Source organism: Telopea speciosissima, chromosome 2, assembly GCF_018873765.1.
Source record: "Telopea speciosissima isolate NSW1024214 ecotype Mountain lineage chromosome 2, Tspe_v1, whole genome shotgun sequence".
Lineage (NCBI taxonomy): Eukaryota > Viridiplantae > Streptophyta > Magnoliopsida > Proteales > Proteaceae > Telopea > Telopea speciosissima.
This window is the reverse complement of record NC_057917.1, coordinates 32053962-32070677: the sequence shown is the minus strand read 5'-3', so window position 1 is coordinate 32070677 and position 16716 is coordinate 32053962. Positions and strand designations below refer to the sequence as shown.

General features: G+C 40.5%; 1 protein-coding gene across 2 annotated transcripts in view; it reads left to right on the top strand.

Annotated features, from left to right (window-relative positions):
• Nucleotides 1-12680: 12680 nt before the first annotated feature.
• The window catches only part of LOC122652931 (KH domain-containing protein At3g08620-like), a 44902-nt gene continuing 40866 nt past the window's right edge, over nucleotides 12681-16716 (top strand). The window contains exons 1-3 of one of the 2 annotated variants that reach the window (XM_043846816.1): nucleotides 12681-12944; nucleotides 13104-13192; nucleotides 14297-14448. In XM_043846816.1, coding sequence (XP_043702751.1) covers nucleotides 12862-12944; nucleotides 13104-13192; nucleotides 14297-14448 — 324 coding nt within the window. In that variant the 5' untranslated portion in view covers nucleotides 12681-12861. The remainder of the gene's footprint in view (nucleotides 12945-13103; nucleotides 13193-14296; nucleotides 14449-16716) is intronic. The other variant, XM_043846817.1, reaches the window with a different exon arrangement.

Here is a 16716-nt window from a genome sequence, read left to right as displayed (position 1 = left end):
GTTTGAGTTTTCACACACATCACCCACACAGATGTTCATACAACCAAGGGTATATATATATTACTTTATGCATAATATTTATGCCCAAATTAGGCTATATATAAAAAAAAAATTTGTCTTCTTGCAATTGCTTACTTATTTATCCTACCTTATATACATCTGTGTATTTTACTTATTACTGTTATTTATTTTATATATATATATATTTTGAGTTTATTCATATTACCATATAAATGCTTCAATGGACTTATTTATACCATTACATTATAAGAGACATAAGCCCATGAGTTAATTTTTGCATTTCTGCTGAAATTTCATTCTCTGGGCATTTGGCTCAATCGCCCAGTGCATCGCCCAGAGAATCGGGGCTCAGATATAAACAGTCTGTGAGTCCATTGTTTCATTCCAAATTCTATTTTGAGAGCTCCAAACCACAAGGGTAATGCTCCAAAGAACTTCTTGGCTAATTCCCAACAAATCCAAGCATCCTTCCAAGTTTCTCGTGCATCTACGCAAGTCCAAGTAAGTTTTCTTTGAAATTTTTACTGTTATAGCACTGCTGTCCTCATCTTCTTCTTCTTTTTGTTTGATTTTTCCTATTTCATGCCCTAATTTCTCTTCTCCTTCTTCTTGCTTTGCAGCAGCCATGTCTACAAGTGGCAAACACAGCACGGCAAGGAAGGCAGTAACCCACAAGTGCCTACGATCAGACCCGTTGCCTTCTTCACCTTCGGCAGTACCCTCTCCATCAACCGAAGAGAATTCCTCATCTAAGGAACCGGAGTTTGACCGATTTTGGTTCTCCCGGTACAAGCATTCTCAAGATTGGGCGAAGTTCTATTCTAAGAACAATATGAATGGTAGGGTGGTGCAAGTAGATGACTTCCACCAGTATGGGCTCTATGCCAAATTCAATGCCCTTAGCTGGGCACCGATGCTATCTCCTATGCTGTTGTGCTACCCGAACTTGGTTGAGTATTTCTACTGCAACTTTGTACCGGCTTCTGGGGTGCAAGGGTTTGGATTACAGAGCAAGGTGAAAGGGGTAGACATAAAGTTCACTACAGCCATATTAGCAAAGATTTTGGGACTGCCCGATACAGGTGACAGTTGCTATTATAAGCCTAGGGTGGATATTTCTGATATGTTTTCTTTGGAGACCAGGAGGATGGTCTTCAAAGCTTTGACTGGGGCTGAAGGAATTTTGAAGCCTAAGGGGGATTACAAGCCCACCGCCAGGATTATTAGTAGGTGCATTTCCTATAACATCTATCCCAAGGGCGGGAACCGGGATAGCATTTCTCTGCTCTGGGCATACATTACCTATTGCTTGCTGAGGGCCGGCAAGGGGGGTCCAGTGATCAATCTCCCATACTTACTGATGCAGGTCATGCTCTACCATGCCCAGAATCCATCAAATGGGAACCTGCCCTATGGGAGATTCTTGACTCATGTGTTCCTATATTTTTGGGTTACTCTTGCTGGAGAGTACGAGGGAGGTGATAGGTCGAAGCCTATTAGCAAAACCTCCATCGAGAAGATGAAGATGCAGGGGGAACTAGAGAGCGATCCAGAGTTTGAGGAGGAAGAGATGGAGGAGGGGCATAAGGCAGCAGAGGGAGCTGGGTTAGATGAGCAGGAGGGTGATCCGGTGGATCCTAGTACACAGTTTAGAGATCTACCTTCCTATGGGCCGGCAGGAGCTTCTAGCTCTCAAGTGCCACCTCAGGTGCTTGAGTCCTATGGTTGGTCCGACATGATGGCACAGTTCCGAGGTCTCCACACTCAGCTTGCCCAGATGTCAACACGGATGGATCAGGGTTTCACTTCCCTGGAGGGAAGAGTAGGTTCCGTTGAACAACGCCTTGACTTCTGGGATTCCTACTACCGAGTTGACTCTCGACAGGCTCGGCCTCCATAGAGCAATGATCCTCCACAAGAGTAGTCCCCCAGCTTTAGTTTCATACCTAGGATTTGGTCTTTTTCTTTAGTCTTTCTTTATGTAGTTTTTTTTTTTTATCATGGATTCTGTAGTTCTTTGTTTTCAACCTTTACCTTCCTTTTATTTCTCTACTATTTGTATCTGGAAGTAGTACTTCCATTGTGAACTTCTATGTAATGGCTTCCGCTATATTTCAGTCTTTATTAAAGCTTACTGTTAGTGTTTTATATCTTTCCTTTTCATTCTTGTTTATTATTTATATTTACCCCCTGTTAATTTTATTTATTACATGTATACTTTCTTACAAGTTATTAATCCTATTCTGTTGTCTGTGAATGTAGAAAGAGCTTCTCGCTCTGACACCAAACTCTGTCACACCCCAAACCACCACCTGGGAGGATTAGATAGGTGACCCGAATTGCACTGCAGCAATCTGCCAAACCCCAAGGATCTAGAAGCAGTTAATCCATTCACAGACACCCACATCCACCATAATACATAATGTAAAACTCAGAGTGCTGCGGAAAGCTATATTTACATTAAACTTAAAAAGGAAAACAAAAGAAGGAAAATATATATGCATCAATAGTGTTTTTAGTTCATTCTCTCTCTCACTCCCAGAACATCAGCAGTTCCTAACTCTATCTGACATAGCTTATACAAAGGAATATAAATAAGGCAAGGCAACCAGAGCCCCAAAAACAAAGTTGTACAAAAGAGGGAAACTCCAACAAAAAATAAAATAAAAGGAGTCCCAAGGTCAAAACAAAGTCAGCAGCACCCCTCACGGGTCATCCTCAGCTACCACCGAAAATACTTGTACCAACGATATGACCTCCGTTCGAGTCCGTACCAATATCATCATAACAACCATAGCTCGCCTCCAGGAGAATAAGCCTCCCCGCCACAGTAACATCCACCTGCAGAATCATCTAATAGAAACATATATAACAGAGTGTGAGCTCCACCGAGCCCGTGAATGAAATATCACCATGCATGCACATGCAATCACAACCATATGAGTCCTACATGAGGTGCAGTTCATTTTATTTATTAGCCACCTAACATCACAACTAAGGCGGGTTAGTGCTACTACAATCCCCAAAACATGTATCCCTAGTGCAGGTTTTAACCCCTTCCTGCAATACACCCATTGAGTTGTCGAAGAAAACCAGTCGGCTCCAGCATCCCTTCCTAAGGTCAGCCCGACTGGCCCTTTGGATTAACCTATGAGGCATCCATCCTTTCTTTCACATATCACATTTCTTTTCTCTAGCTTATAGCCCATAACCACGTTTCTGGTGCATAATATTTTTCTTTTCTTTTCTCCCTTCACTTCTTTTCTTTTCTTTTCTTTTTTCTCTTTCATATGGTCACTCTCATAGGCATCCAACACCTTAACCCCTGTTGGCAAGGGTACCTAACACGGGTGATGATACTCTAACCCAATGCATCTATATGGCATCGTATGAGTCTGGTGGTGTCAACTGCATCCCATTCTACGGGCTAACATAGGCCTCATTTCCAAGCCAACTACGGCATCTAGTCTAGCAATTCACATACAGTATTTATTGTCCATACACAGAATTCACTAGACAAGCATTCTTTATTTAGTAGAATTCACAGTAATTGAATTAAGTGAACAGTGTAATAGTATCATTATAATTTGTGTTGACATATTAGCCATGTCGCATTTACATACACGGTGTAATTTCACTCACATTGTTCTGGTCCTACTGGTTCAGTTGTCGGTTCTATTCCGGTTGGTGTCTGACTGTGCACCTTGAGCAAGTGATCAAAACCTAATTTTATCGGATCATAAATGTGTGTCAATTAATATTTAAAGTTGCATTAATATCCTAATGTTGGTCTAGGCTTACTAGTTTGACTTTGTATTCATACTAGTATTACTTGGGATTTCTCTGGGTCTTGCACTGGGCTTTCGGGTCTATCTCCCGGTGCATCATCCAGAGATGTAGAATTTATCTAACTTGGTACACAACAGCATGATCTGCCAATACATGGTCCAAATAAACACACAAACCAGTACCCTGGTCAACAATTCAGCTGAAACCAATCCTGGGCATGCTTACCTGTCCCTGTGGGGCCCACTTGAGTACCCAGGGTATGGAGGACAGCAAGCATAAGTGGATAGGGGTATTTTGGTCATTTACCACCCCATCACACTGTCCATAGGTAACTAGTGAAGGTCCAAAAGGGCAGGACACAAAATGAGCCCAAATTATATCTCTGGGCATTTTACTGGGTGATTGGGCAATCGCCCAGTGCATCGCCCAGAGCCTGTTTGACACGGGTTTGGGCAATTTTTCTTAGATTTTGCAGCAGGGGCTGCCATGACTTCGATCTGGGATGCATGAGGGATGCTCATGGATCATAATTGAACTAAAATCCATTGGTCTAAATGGTTTTGGGTTTGGTTTTCCCATTTCGAAGCCAGGAGGTGCTCTGACAGCACAGAACAGCTGTCCAGGCTGAGCTCAAGCTCAAGGATTCAGTTTGGGCTGCATGCAAGGCTTCTTTTACGTATTTTCATGGTAGGACACTGATCCTATGCTAAGATCACCATGATTGCAAGGATCCATGCCCAAACTGCCTGTTCAGGGTGCAACTATGCGTGGCATCATACCACAGACTCGATTTCATCGCTCACAGCAGAAACAAAGAAGACAACCTCGATATATTATGATCAGATCTTACATGTAATGGCTTTGCATGTTAGATCTGATGCATCCCAAGGCATTCCCATGGTGTTATGGGCATTACTAGCCAAAGTTACTACCATCAGAGCAGAGACCAAGGAACAACCATAGAGAACAGCAGCATGCAGGGATTATGATCATTACCTGGAGGTTGTATGCAGGTGGATCAGTGCTCTGTAAGCAGCACAGGTCTCCCTTCCTTCTTCTCTCTTCCTTTCCTTCTCTTCTTCTTCCTTCTCCTTCTCTTTCTCTCTTTCTATTTCAGCTACAGCAGCAATGGATGAAATAGAGGCTGGTTCCCTCTATTTATAGTGTTAAGATGACTAAGGCTTTTTGGCCTTAAGTCCCGTTCCCAAGAATGCATTTTTAACTACATTCTGGCTGCACTGGTGGGGTCCACATGGCTCCAGGGGTGGGTAATGGTTCCTAAAATTCTCATCTACCCCTAGAGAGTGTTCATGGTCTATATGGGTGGTCCCCACATGTTTGGAGTCTAATAAACCCATTTCAGCCACACTGGGCGATTCTTTGGGCCTTTGGGCCAATCACCCAGTGCATCGCCCAGAGAATGCAACATTGTTGTATAGGCCTTGGGCTTGCACAAGTGCTTGGCCTATGGCTTGGGCATTGCACCAACACCTCATCCAGGGTCTAACACACATCTGAATAGGTGTGGCCCCCACATATATGGATAGGAGAGAGAGTACCTAGGGTTGATGCAGTACATCATGTTGTGGGCAGTGCAGGTGCATGGGTCTGCAACCCATCTTTTTGACAGGTATGTAGGAGGACATCCTCGGGGGTTCTCCTCTAAATTCAACCATTGGAGTGATGCTCCATAGTGTGTTTAGGTGTCTAGTCAGAGGTTCCTGTCCTTCATCCAAAATTTCAGTCAGTCAAGGGCAGGTTTGACAAACCAATTTCAATACGAATGGATTCTCGAACGTAACCCACTCTTGTAAATCCGTTCATAAATCCGTTCTCAGTAAAACATTACAGTAGCCTTAATAATTGGAACAGATTCTTGAACGGATCTTGTAATGTGGGTCCATTGGTAAATCCATTCCGACCAAAAACCCAACTACTCAACCATTACAATGAACGGATTCTCAAACGGAGTCCCAATGCGTGGGTCTGTTCGTGAAATTTTATAAAAGAACAGTTTCGCAAGTTTTAAATTCATTTTGGGTCTTTTGTCTCATCGTAAGCCAGAGCAGAGAAAGAAGGGATTTGGCTCCGTTCGTGCCTCCATTCTAAAGCCTTGGCATTTGGGAGCTCCAACTCAAGGATTTCTCATCTCCAAACCCTTTTAGGTATGGTTCTCTTCCTCTTCTCTGTTGTTTTTTCCAGATTTTTTCCAACTTCTTAGTTTCTAGGTTTTGTTTATTTTCCTCTTTCCCTTTTTGCTGTACTTATGGGGTATGAAAGGGATGCTTAGGGTATGATTATTTATTCCCATTAGTGTTAAGCAAGTGTGTATAATCCTCAATAACACCACCAACAAGAATCCATGCAAGGGTTGGATGAACCAAACCCAAAACTGAAAAAAAAAAATAATACTGTTTTGGGAAAAACAGCATTAAGGCATGAATGTTTCCATTGTTTCCTTCATTACTACTTGTAATTTGTTTGTTTATTATATCTAATCATGCTTTTGATTGTTTAAATAATTTCTAGGTTAATGCTTGAAGGTAAACTCCACCCTTAGGTTGGGTTCCTTCCAAAACCTTCTCAGTTAAGGGTGAAAATTTATACAATAGTTCTTTGAATTGTCTTTCATTTTATTTACATTCAATTATTCTCAAGTACATTTGTTTAGTATTATTAAGGGAGTAAAATTCCCTTTCCTTAGCATTATGTTTAAGGGAATTAAACTCCCTATTGTTGTATTTTGGAAACAAGTAGTATGATAGGCATTTGGGTCTTTTACTTATTCAATACAACTTACTACTTTAATTCCATTATTGGGGTTCAAGTTTTTTATTCCTATTAATCACAACATTCTCTTGTTTTGGTTCCTTGTGTGTAGGTAGGCAATCATAATGATGAGAAGGCAAAGAAATGCTCCAACTCCTCCACCTCCACCAGTCATTTTTTATGCTAACTGGTTCATCTCAGTCAAGGTGGAGAACTTATACCATGACCATTTCCACAACAGGCCAATTGTGTTAGGCCGAGACATAATGGTACAGGACCTGAGAGCCTTCAGAGTTGTAGAGAGATTTGAAGACTTGGGGTGGAGTGCTATGTTGGCACCTCCTTTGTACTGCTACCCCCAAGTTGTTGAGACATTTCTACGCCAACATGGTCCTTACCCACAAGGGGGAAGTGCGGCGCTGGATCACCTCTTTTGTAAAAGGGGTACCCATCTCATTCAATGAGGTAGAGCTGGGGACATTCTTGGGGTTTCTTCGAAAGGGGAGAGGATCTATATGGCACCGGCGAGGGATCCTTATAGTTTGATGACCCACGAAGGCTACAAGGGTCTTTATGAAACACTCACCAACAACCGCCATCACATCAGGGTTAATGAAATAGAGTTCAGCCCATCCTAGCGAGTTCTGAGTTGCCTGGTGCAAACCAATTTGCTGCCCAAGGCAGGGCATCCCACCGAGCCATCTATCTTTGTGGCCTTTCTAGCTCACCAACTCTACACTGGTGAGAAGTCTTGTCTTCCATACGCCATTATCATGAACATGGCCCAAGTCATGATAGCTCCTCGGCGTAAAGTATCTTTACCTCACGGAAGATTATTGACCCAGATCTTCATGCATTTCGGGGTGGATTTTACTGGTGAGGAGAGGGTGACCACGATTGAGGAAGCCTTCAGTTTTAACACCACCTCGAGGATGGGACTAGACTCTAATGTCTATAGTGATGGAGAGCCAATCGTTCTTGAGGCAGGCCATGAGGAGGAGTTTTAGGGAGATGATTTTCACCCCGGGCTATATAGGGGAGATGCTTCTACTTCAGCTGCCCCTTCTCAAGGCATGGACATGAGTGCAGTGATGGCTGCTATTGGATAGCTGGGCATTAACATGGCCCAAGGATTCAGTGACATTCAAGGGCAGTTTGCCTCATATGACAGGCAATTTGAGAGGATGGAGAAAGACATCCATGACATCAATTCCTACCTGTACTATGAAGGCAATGATGAGGTGGAGGACAGTGATGATGCAATGGAGGACTAGGCTCCATAGTATCAAGTAACAGCTTAGGGTTTTATTAGTACTACTTGTTGTTTTTAAATTTTCATTTCTCAGTCTATGTAAGAACTTGATGTATTCAGCTGTAATTTTTGTAATCTATTTTGGTTTTGTTAAGGACAATGTACTCACCTCATGGGGAGGTTTATGTATGAAGCAACTGATTGTAATGGGACATATACATACATATATATATATATATATATATATATATAGTCTTTTCTTTCCAATGTTTTCCCTATTATTTGTTATAGTTATCGGGTTTCACCCTAGCTAGTCTTCTTCCTAAGTTTGCACACAATCCAATTATTCTCTTTGACAGTTTTTAAGTTAGATCCTAATTATGTAGAGTAAATCAGAAGTCTCCACTAGACTGTGGTTGGTGCAGAGCATCACACTCTGATACCATGCTATCACACCCCTATCCTAATGAGAAATATAATATAATAAAAGAGTATGACTGGGATGACACACGTCATCCCAATAAGCCACTAGGATCATAGATGCAGTGTCCCAATCCACAGTCATAAACCAATATTAAGACACAATAATATCAGAGTGCAAAAAAAGGAAATAATACATTCCATGAAGATCAAAATATAAGCGGAAGCGTTTGCAGTAGTTACAGTATGTTCAATCGACTAAATGATACTTCAATAAGTTAAACAGTTATGCTGACTGATCATCATATAACTACTCAAAATATAAGTACAACAATTAAATGTTTATACAAGGGCTCAAAGCCCCAAAAGAATAAAAAAGGGACCAAGTCCATCAAAATGCTCTGCAGTCACATTTGTCGCAAGGACATCCATCGCCGTGCTCCTCAGTCACAGCCTCTGGATCCTTGGTACCAATGTCATCATACCCCGAGGTTTGAACCTCGAGTCCAGCAAAATAGCCATCACCTGCAGCAACACCTAAAAGAGTGTGCACAAAGGGGGTTAGCTCCACTGAGCCAGTAATGGGATGGGGAATGCACATACAAGCAATTCACACATAGTCCATGATGCATATAAATGTTAATAAATTTCCCACCTAGCAAACAGTTCTAAGTCAATGGTATATGCTAATATAACAACTCAGGAAACACCATTGATCACTTATGTTATCGCCATAGTGAAACCTCAATTGTTACCAGGGGCCTGCCCCGATTGTAGCCTCAATACCATCTAGAGGTAGACCTCGATGATCAATGGTCATCCTTGAGTTGGCCTCTCTCCCCCACAGGCAGCAAGGAGCCCTGATCACCCAACACCTAAAACCCTGTTGGTAAGGGTCGTCGCATAGAAAACGAGAACCTAACTATAGATATACTACATAAAAATCCTATCATTTCGAGAGGTATTCTGGGTGCATCAATGTCCCATACCATCTAGCACTCGGGTACCAGCACAACACGGTGCATACAGATCATCATGGCATGCAATAGAAACTTACATATTCTTGGGGTTCCGATGCCGGTACTTCCCAGCAACGTAACCCAATACAAAGATGAAATACAATTCACAACAACTTCATGTCAATCAAGTAAGATATAAAATGCAAATATGCAATCATGCTTAGTGATGATGCAAGTAGCATGATACATGTATAATTAATAATAACAAACCCAAATAGTCACCTAAACCCACTCACAATAGTCTGTGTATAGCTCATTGTGTTTGATAAAGGTTGCCTTAGTACATGTTCCCCCGTATTAATTAGATAGCCTCTGGATGCGTGAACACAATATTAGTAGATGTAGATGGATCCCACAAAGAGTCCCCAAGAGTTACCATATAGTACAACATAAAGGAGTTCGAACGGATTCTCGAACGGAGGCACTCATAGAGAATTCATTGGTGAATCCGTTCTCATCTAAGAGAAGCGAAATCTGCCTTATTTCAAATGGAACCTCGAACGGAGGCAAACCGGTGGGTCCAGTCGAGGATCCATTTAGGCTGAATATTCAATTTTAACCCATTTAAACTAAACAGATTCTTGAACGGAGGCCCAATACTTGGGTCCGATCGTGAATCTGTTCAAGGTAGAATAGGGATTCCATAAGTTATCGATTACCAACCTAATTCCTTGTATGTGTTATGATTTTTAGGACTTAGAGAGGATCATTACAAGATCCATTAAGGTCATAGTAACCTAAATTAAGCTTTGGTCTTAGGGGATTCAAGGTTGGATCCTTCTAGGATCGATTGCTTAGGGTTGTGGTAATGAGCCTTAGAACAACAACTAGGGTTGCTCCAGGGAGGTCTTTGAAGCTTAGGGTGGTGGCCAATACTGCAACCATAAGTCAACATAGGGTCTTATGATCAACCTTGGGTTCCAAGGGGAATCCTAGGCTAGAACCGATCCATGGGAGGGTCATTAGTTATTAATAAGAAGAGATGAGTGAGAAAAGAAGTGAGAGCTCTTACTTTGGACAAGTTTCAAGCCAAGTAATGGCCCTCCAAGTGGTAATCCCTTTCCCCCACCTTCCTTTTCTTCTTTCTCAAGCCTCCACGGTTTGGTTGGTGAGAAATGGATGGACCAATAAATGACCTTCAAGTCCTATTTATAATAAGTGACCACTTAAGGCCTGTTTGGCTGGGTCTACATTCTAAAAGTACATTATTAAATACATCATAAGGCTTATGGGCCCACTAACATGGCCCACTAATGCAAGGGAGGTTAAGGGTGGGGTCCACCATGTCAGGGGACATAGCCACCATGTTCGAGACATGGGCATGTGGATCCCATACAGGAAAAACAACACACAAGTATCAAACAGTACAAATGGATTCTCGGACTGACCCATTAGTAGTGGGTCCATTTGTGGATCCGTTCCTGCTAAACAAGCTGAACAAGAACAGAAAAGTCTTTGGGCCTTGGCTCACACTTCAAGGTCATAATGGGAAAATGCACAAGTATACTTAAGGTTAGTAACTTACCCCTCAACCGTCGTGGTGTGTCCTTTGTAATCCTGAAGAGCTTCCTCACACAGAGTGTGCCTTCCGGTGCACCTCGCTCTTAGAACTTGTACTAGGAGGATAGTCGGTGAAGTCATCATCGAAAAATTTCCCCCACTCCCGGTTGAGGAACCTTTCCTCGACGGAAAAACTTATGTCAAAATCAATGATCTTATGGATGGGCTTGACAACCATCGCGAATAGCTCACTGGCATACATGGCAGTACCATCTACACATCACAAGGATAGGAATAAATAATTAGGACCTCAGGTGTGGGTATAACACGATGACCTCCCCGCTGAATAGAAGTTTCTGCCTCGGGGGGGGGGGGGGGCGTCGTAGCGGTGGATTTGATACTCACCATTATTGGTTATGAAATTGATCTGCAATCGTTCACACAGACGATGCCAACTATTGCGGTAGAAAACTGACTCTCTGTAGGTACAAGCTGTGTTGGATAAGATGCTTGTGGAACACAAAGAATGAGACACTGTGAGAGGATTGGACCTATGTCCGGCAAAGACTCTCCGATGCCTAAATCAGCTTTCTGGCAATTGAAGGGAATAACAGAGCAATAACACAAGAGTATAGAGTAGTTGAAATTGTATCATACCTTGCCTTGTGAGGGAGGTTCTATTTATATTGGATGCCTGGTAGCCTGATTCGGGGGAGAGAGTCCTTCTCTCACACGTATCCTTCCCGAATTAGTAGTTTACTTTTGTGAGTGGGGATCATTCCTGGAGAGTCTGATTGTGGAAAGCTTGTATATCCCATAAATGCATTGGGATTCCTTCCCTTAGTTCGGAATTGGAAGTGCGGGGCTCCTTAATTTCTTATTTGGAGTGTACCTCCAACCCTTGGTATTTGATTCTTGGAAGGTTTCCCTATTCACTAGATCATGTTTCCAATTTTATGTATCCATGTATCTCGAGTAGTGTAGATATTTTACCCCTAACAATAGATATATATCGCAAACATTCAATACCATTATGGTTTGATTGGAGTAATTGTATAAAGAGGGCCAAATACTTAAAAACATTATTCTAAATCCAATTATGATTGCAAGGCAGTCTACTCTTGGGTCTTCTCTGAATTGGGCTCTACACTACGTCTTTGGATGCTTTATGCTTCATTGAAGTATGGGTCCAGGTGTCGTCCCTAACCTCCACACCATGTGGTCCCTTTTGTACTTACTCTGTCCACGCTAACTTCTTCGAAGGCAAAATTTATTTGGAAAATATTAATTTATCAAGTATTAGATCAATAAGAGCTTATCAAGTATTAGATCTAAAATGGACAAATATGGGAAATGGGAAATGGGAAATGGGAAATGGGAAATGGAAACTCTTCCTTATGTTATTCCTCCTGCTGTAAAAGTTTCTCTGCAGTCATAAGTTGCACACTTCTGGGAAATGGGAAATGCGAAATGCGAAATGGGAGAAATGGGAACCCTTCCTTCTATTATTTCTCTTATGCTGTAAAAACTGTGTGTGAAATGGGAACGCTTCCTTCTGTTATTTTTCTTCTGCTGTAAAAAGTTTCTCTGTGAATTCCAGAGTCATAAGTTACACACTTCTGGGAAATGGGAACGCTTGCTTTTATTATTCCTCTTCTGCTGTAAAAAGTTTCTCTATGAATTCTACAGTCATAAGTTACAAACTTCTCCATTACCATGAAAAGAAAAAAGGGCTTATAAAACCATAACAACACCTCATCTTTATAAGATGTGAACAAATGAAAGAAGGTCTTACCAAAAAAAATAAAAAAAAATAAATGAAAGAAGAAACTAATCATTCCACAGAGGAAATTTTATTATTATTATTATTATTATTACTATTTTTTTTTAATTGTTTTTTAAAGTTTCAATTTTGCACTTACGGTGGGCACGTTAAGACTTAAGAGGGAGCAAACTTTCCCCCCTCCTTTCTGCAACTGAACAGAACTTTCGACCTTGTGTCGCACAACCCCAGACCTCTCCTTTACTATTTTCTTTCATTTTTTTTTTTCCTTTGCCAAGAAACGAAACCCGTTTTCATATCCAGAAAGCATGTCAGGTTTGTATGCTCAGAATTTCTCACCTGGGAGAGCTGCTTCCCCACAGATAAGGAGCACGCCGGACATCATCGATAGGTACATACCCAAATTGTTGAAGTGTTGTTTTGTCCTTATTTAATCTTTGCTGCGTTTAATTCTGTGTAAATGAGTATTTTGATGGTGCTTTTTTTTGAAAAAAAAATTATTTGTTGATTTGGGTATTCTTGAATTATGGGCATTTTTGTTTCCTTCTAGTCAGTACTTGACAGAGCTAATAGCAGAGCATCAGAAGCTTGGGCCTTTCATGCAAGTTCTTCCAATATGTAGCCGACTTTTGAATCAAGGTTGGTATTTTTATGACTATTCATATTCCTGTAGGTTCTGGATCTAGGTTTTATCGGTACTGTTGGTTACATCTTCTCGTGGGGTGTTGCTTTGATTAACTGTATTACTCAGTTGAGGAATGCTGTTTCTGTGTGGCTAAAAAGTAAACTAAAATCGGTTTGGTCTTTGACATCTTCACCCAACTTGGATGCTTGCTTTGACTGTTCTAGAACTGCAGTTTAAGCTCATATACATGCACTACTTTTCATTATGTTCTTCTCTCTCTGGACATAAATTTGGCTGCGTAATTAACCGAATCCTGTATTAAAATGTTTTTTTGAATCTTTGGATTCGAATGTTTGTGTAGCTTTGTAGTGTATTGCTAGAAATGGAAGTGATAATTGCAGGGTATTTGTCATTTGGTGTTGATTGTAAGTTCTGGAATCAGTGTTTGTACTTGATATCAACATCCCCACTTCACAAAGAAGAGGAAGTGGTAATAGTTGTAGTAGTAGTATTATTACTTGAACAAGGTTTAAGTACCTTTTTTTTATCAAGGTTTATAGGCAGTAGAGTACTATACTTGTGAAAAACCAATAATCTTAGATTGCAGAGCTGGTGGATGCTAAAATCAGAAACTGAATTGCATTTGAATGAATCAGATAGGGTGGCTCCAAATCTGGTAATTTTGCATGCAGACTGGAGTGCCAGTTTCTAGTTGTCGCAGGTAATGACTGTTTGAGTGAAAAAAGAGCAACTAAGGATTTAGAGCAGTAAAGAGTGAAAACTTTCAACACATAGTTGTGCACAACATTTACTGTTAGAAGGATTAAGCAGCGCCAGAGCTGGTTTAGAATCTGGAATGGACACAAAATTAGAATGCAAGTTAACTATGGGTAAGAAGAATCTACAGTCTTGACATTTGGGTCAAGTGGTGCTCCAGAGCTCTTAGCTATAAGAATTATCCATCTAAAGTATGGATGTCTTTGTAGCTAACATCAATGATCCCCTTTTAAATCTTACTTTTGTTTGTTTTCCCTTTTCTAAAGCTTAATTTTTTTTTGTTCTCATTTACTGGAAAACACGTATGCTTCTTATTTTTCAGCATTTTTTTTTTTTGACAGAGATTATGCGAGTCTCAGCCATGGTCTCCAACCAAGGGTTTAGTGACTACGACAGGTTGCAGCATGGAAGCCCCAGCCCCATGAGTTCCTCAAACTTCATGCCAAATGTTGGTGGAACAGGTTTAAATGTTTGGAACAGCTTCCAGCATGAGGTAAATGGTTGCCTCTTGTCTTAGTTTTAAAATGGACATCTTGTCTTTGTACAGTTATTAGTCCTTCCTGATTTGATGACGGGAACAGTGTACCGATAACGTATTGTTTGTCAGGGTAGACCTGCACATTTTTGCTATGCTCAACTCAACTAAACCATTTCCCAACTAAGTGGGTTTGGCTACATGGATGATCCTGTTTCACCCTTCTACTCTGTTCCAAGCCATTTTGTAGACCCAAATCCATTCATATCTTTTCTCACCATTTCTTTTCAAGTCATTATGGTCTACTCCTTTGCCGTTTTACTTCTTCTCGAGATGTAGCCATGTATTTATTCTGTGCCAGCTGCCAATCTTGCGCACCAACTCTCCTTACCCTGGGCTCGAAACTTACAGTACAGAAAGAACTGGTGGAATTACTTAGATATTTTCATTATAGGAATATAAAATTCATTTGAAAGATATGGCTTTAATCATCCACATTTGTTTGTGAGAAAAAATGCGGTTCACTCATTCGGTTCAGAATGTTCAAGTCTGGTTACGATTGAAAATGGGCATGGTTGACAATTTGACTGGCTGATGTGTTCTTAACTTTCGTGACTTTAAACCTTACCTTTTGCAACAGTTTTAAGCTGTATGATGCCGGAGCATCCTAGAGAAAATTTCCATGGTTTGACAAACCCTTGGATCCATGTCTGATGACTGGGAGGATTGCGTCACAGGAAATCGTGTTCTTTTCGTCACTTTCTTTAGAGCATACTTTTGGATGCTCACAATTTCTCTATTTTATGGGATATCGGTGTATTTTCATAGATAATTTAGTTACCTTTCCAACACGACCAAGGTGCTGCAATTCTGACTTGTGTTGGGAGAGTTATGTTCAATTTACTGATGGGGTGTTATCTCTGGCAGGATTTCTTATTTAGAAAGTCTAATTTGTTTAGGAGTTTTATTTCAAATCTATTTCTTTGATTAGTAGTTTTATTTGATTAGGAAAGGGGTTAAACACTCATGGGAGTTGCTATATTATAATTTAGGAATCTCTACTATTAAAGAGGGTCCTAGTTGATTAATGATTTTGTCTCAGTCTTAATTCTAATCCCCTTTTGGGAAGGTTAGTCTATATATAGGGCTGTAAACAACATTTTTAGTGGTTTTGAGTTAATGATATTCAGCCTTAGGGTATTGGTATTGGTTTATATAAGAATCGTGAGCGTGTTTCTCCTTCCTTATTGCAGCTTTCCAGGGGTTGTGGCCTGGTTAATGTTGCTTGTTTGATTTTCTAGTTTCTTGCTTATTTCTTCTACTATTCCTCTCCATTCAAGCATCTAATTTAAGTTCTTTGTTGGAAGTTTTCTTCTTTGAATTCCATTGGGCTCGTAACCCATAGGTATAATAATGGATTTTTTTCTCTTTGCTGTACCACTTTAGTTGTGGGTGGGAAGGTTGATATCCTGCAGTTGGTTAGTATTTTTTGCATAGCCCACAAGTGTGGTCAACTAATTAAGGAGTTATAGTATATGAACTTTCAGGCCATCATACTATATTGAGTTATACAAGGATGAAAAGTCTCATTTTGTAATATGAGTATAACACAATTAATATGAAACCTATAAGACGATCTTAATGATACTAGGACAGGACCATCATGAGGAGGTGTTTGTTTGTATTTTTGACGCAGATGCACTGGTCTGGCTGGACAAACAAGACCCTGCCTGGAAGATCAAGCCTAAATTTGGTCTCCAGTTCCAGAAGTGGTATTTATGGTGTTCTATTATTTTGGGGGTATATTTGCTAACAGAAATCAATTATAATGGGGATCTTTGGTTTCTGTTGATACGTATTGGAGTCAAGTTTAGTTTTAAACTCTGTTTCAGTTTTAGATTGTGATTAGGAGTTTTAGTTTCAGGCAACAGTCTTTGAGTTATCTTAAGAGTGTTAGTGGGAATCCTATTTAGAGGCATAATCTTTCTTTACAAAGCTATATATATGTAAACCCATCAAATAGAACAGATTTGAATATAATTGAATGATTTTTTTTTAAGTTGATGTTGTTGCATGATTGCTGGTCGATTGATTCATTCTTCATCTTCACCCTCTATCAATTTAGATCTGATTCTCTCATCTCAGGTGTGTTCTTCCCAACTTCTCTCCCCTATTCTCCTTCTCTGTTCATTCTTATTTCTTCTTCTTCCCCGGCGGTACCCTTGTTTTTGAACCAACTTTCAGTTCATTATATTGTCTCATATCTCACTCATTAGTCAGTGGTTT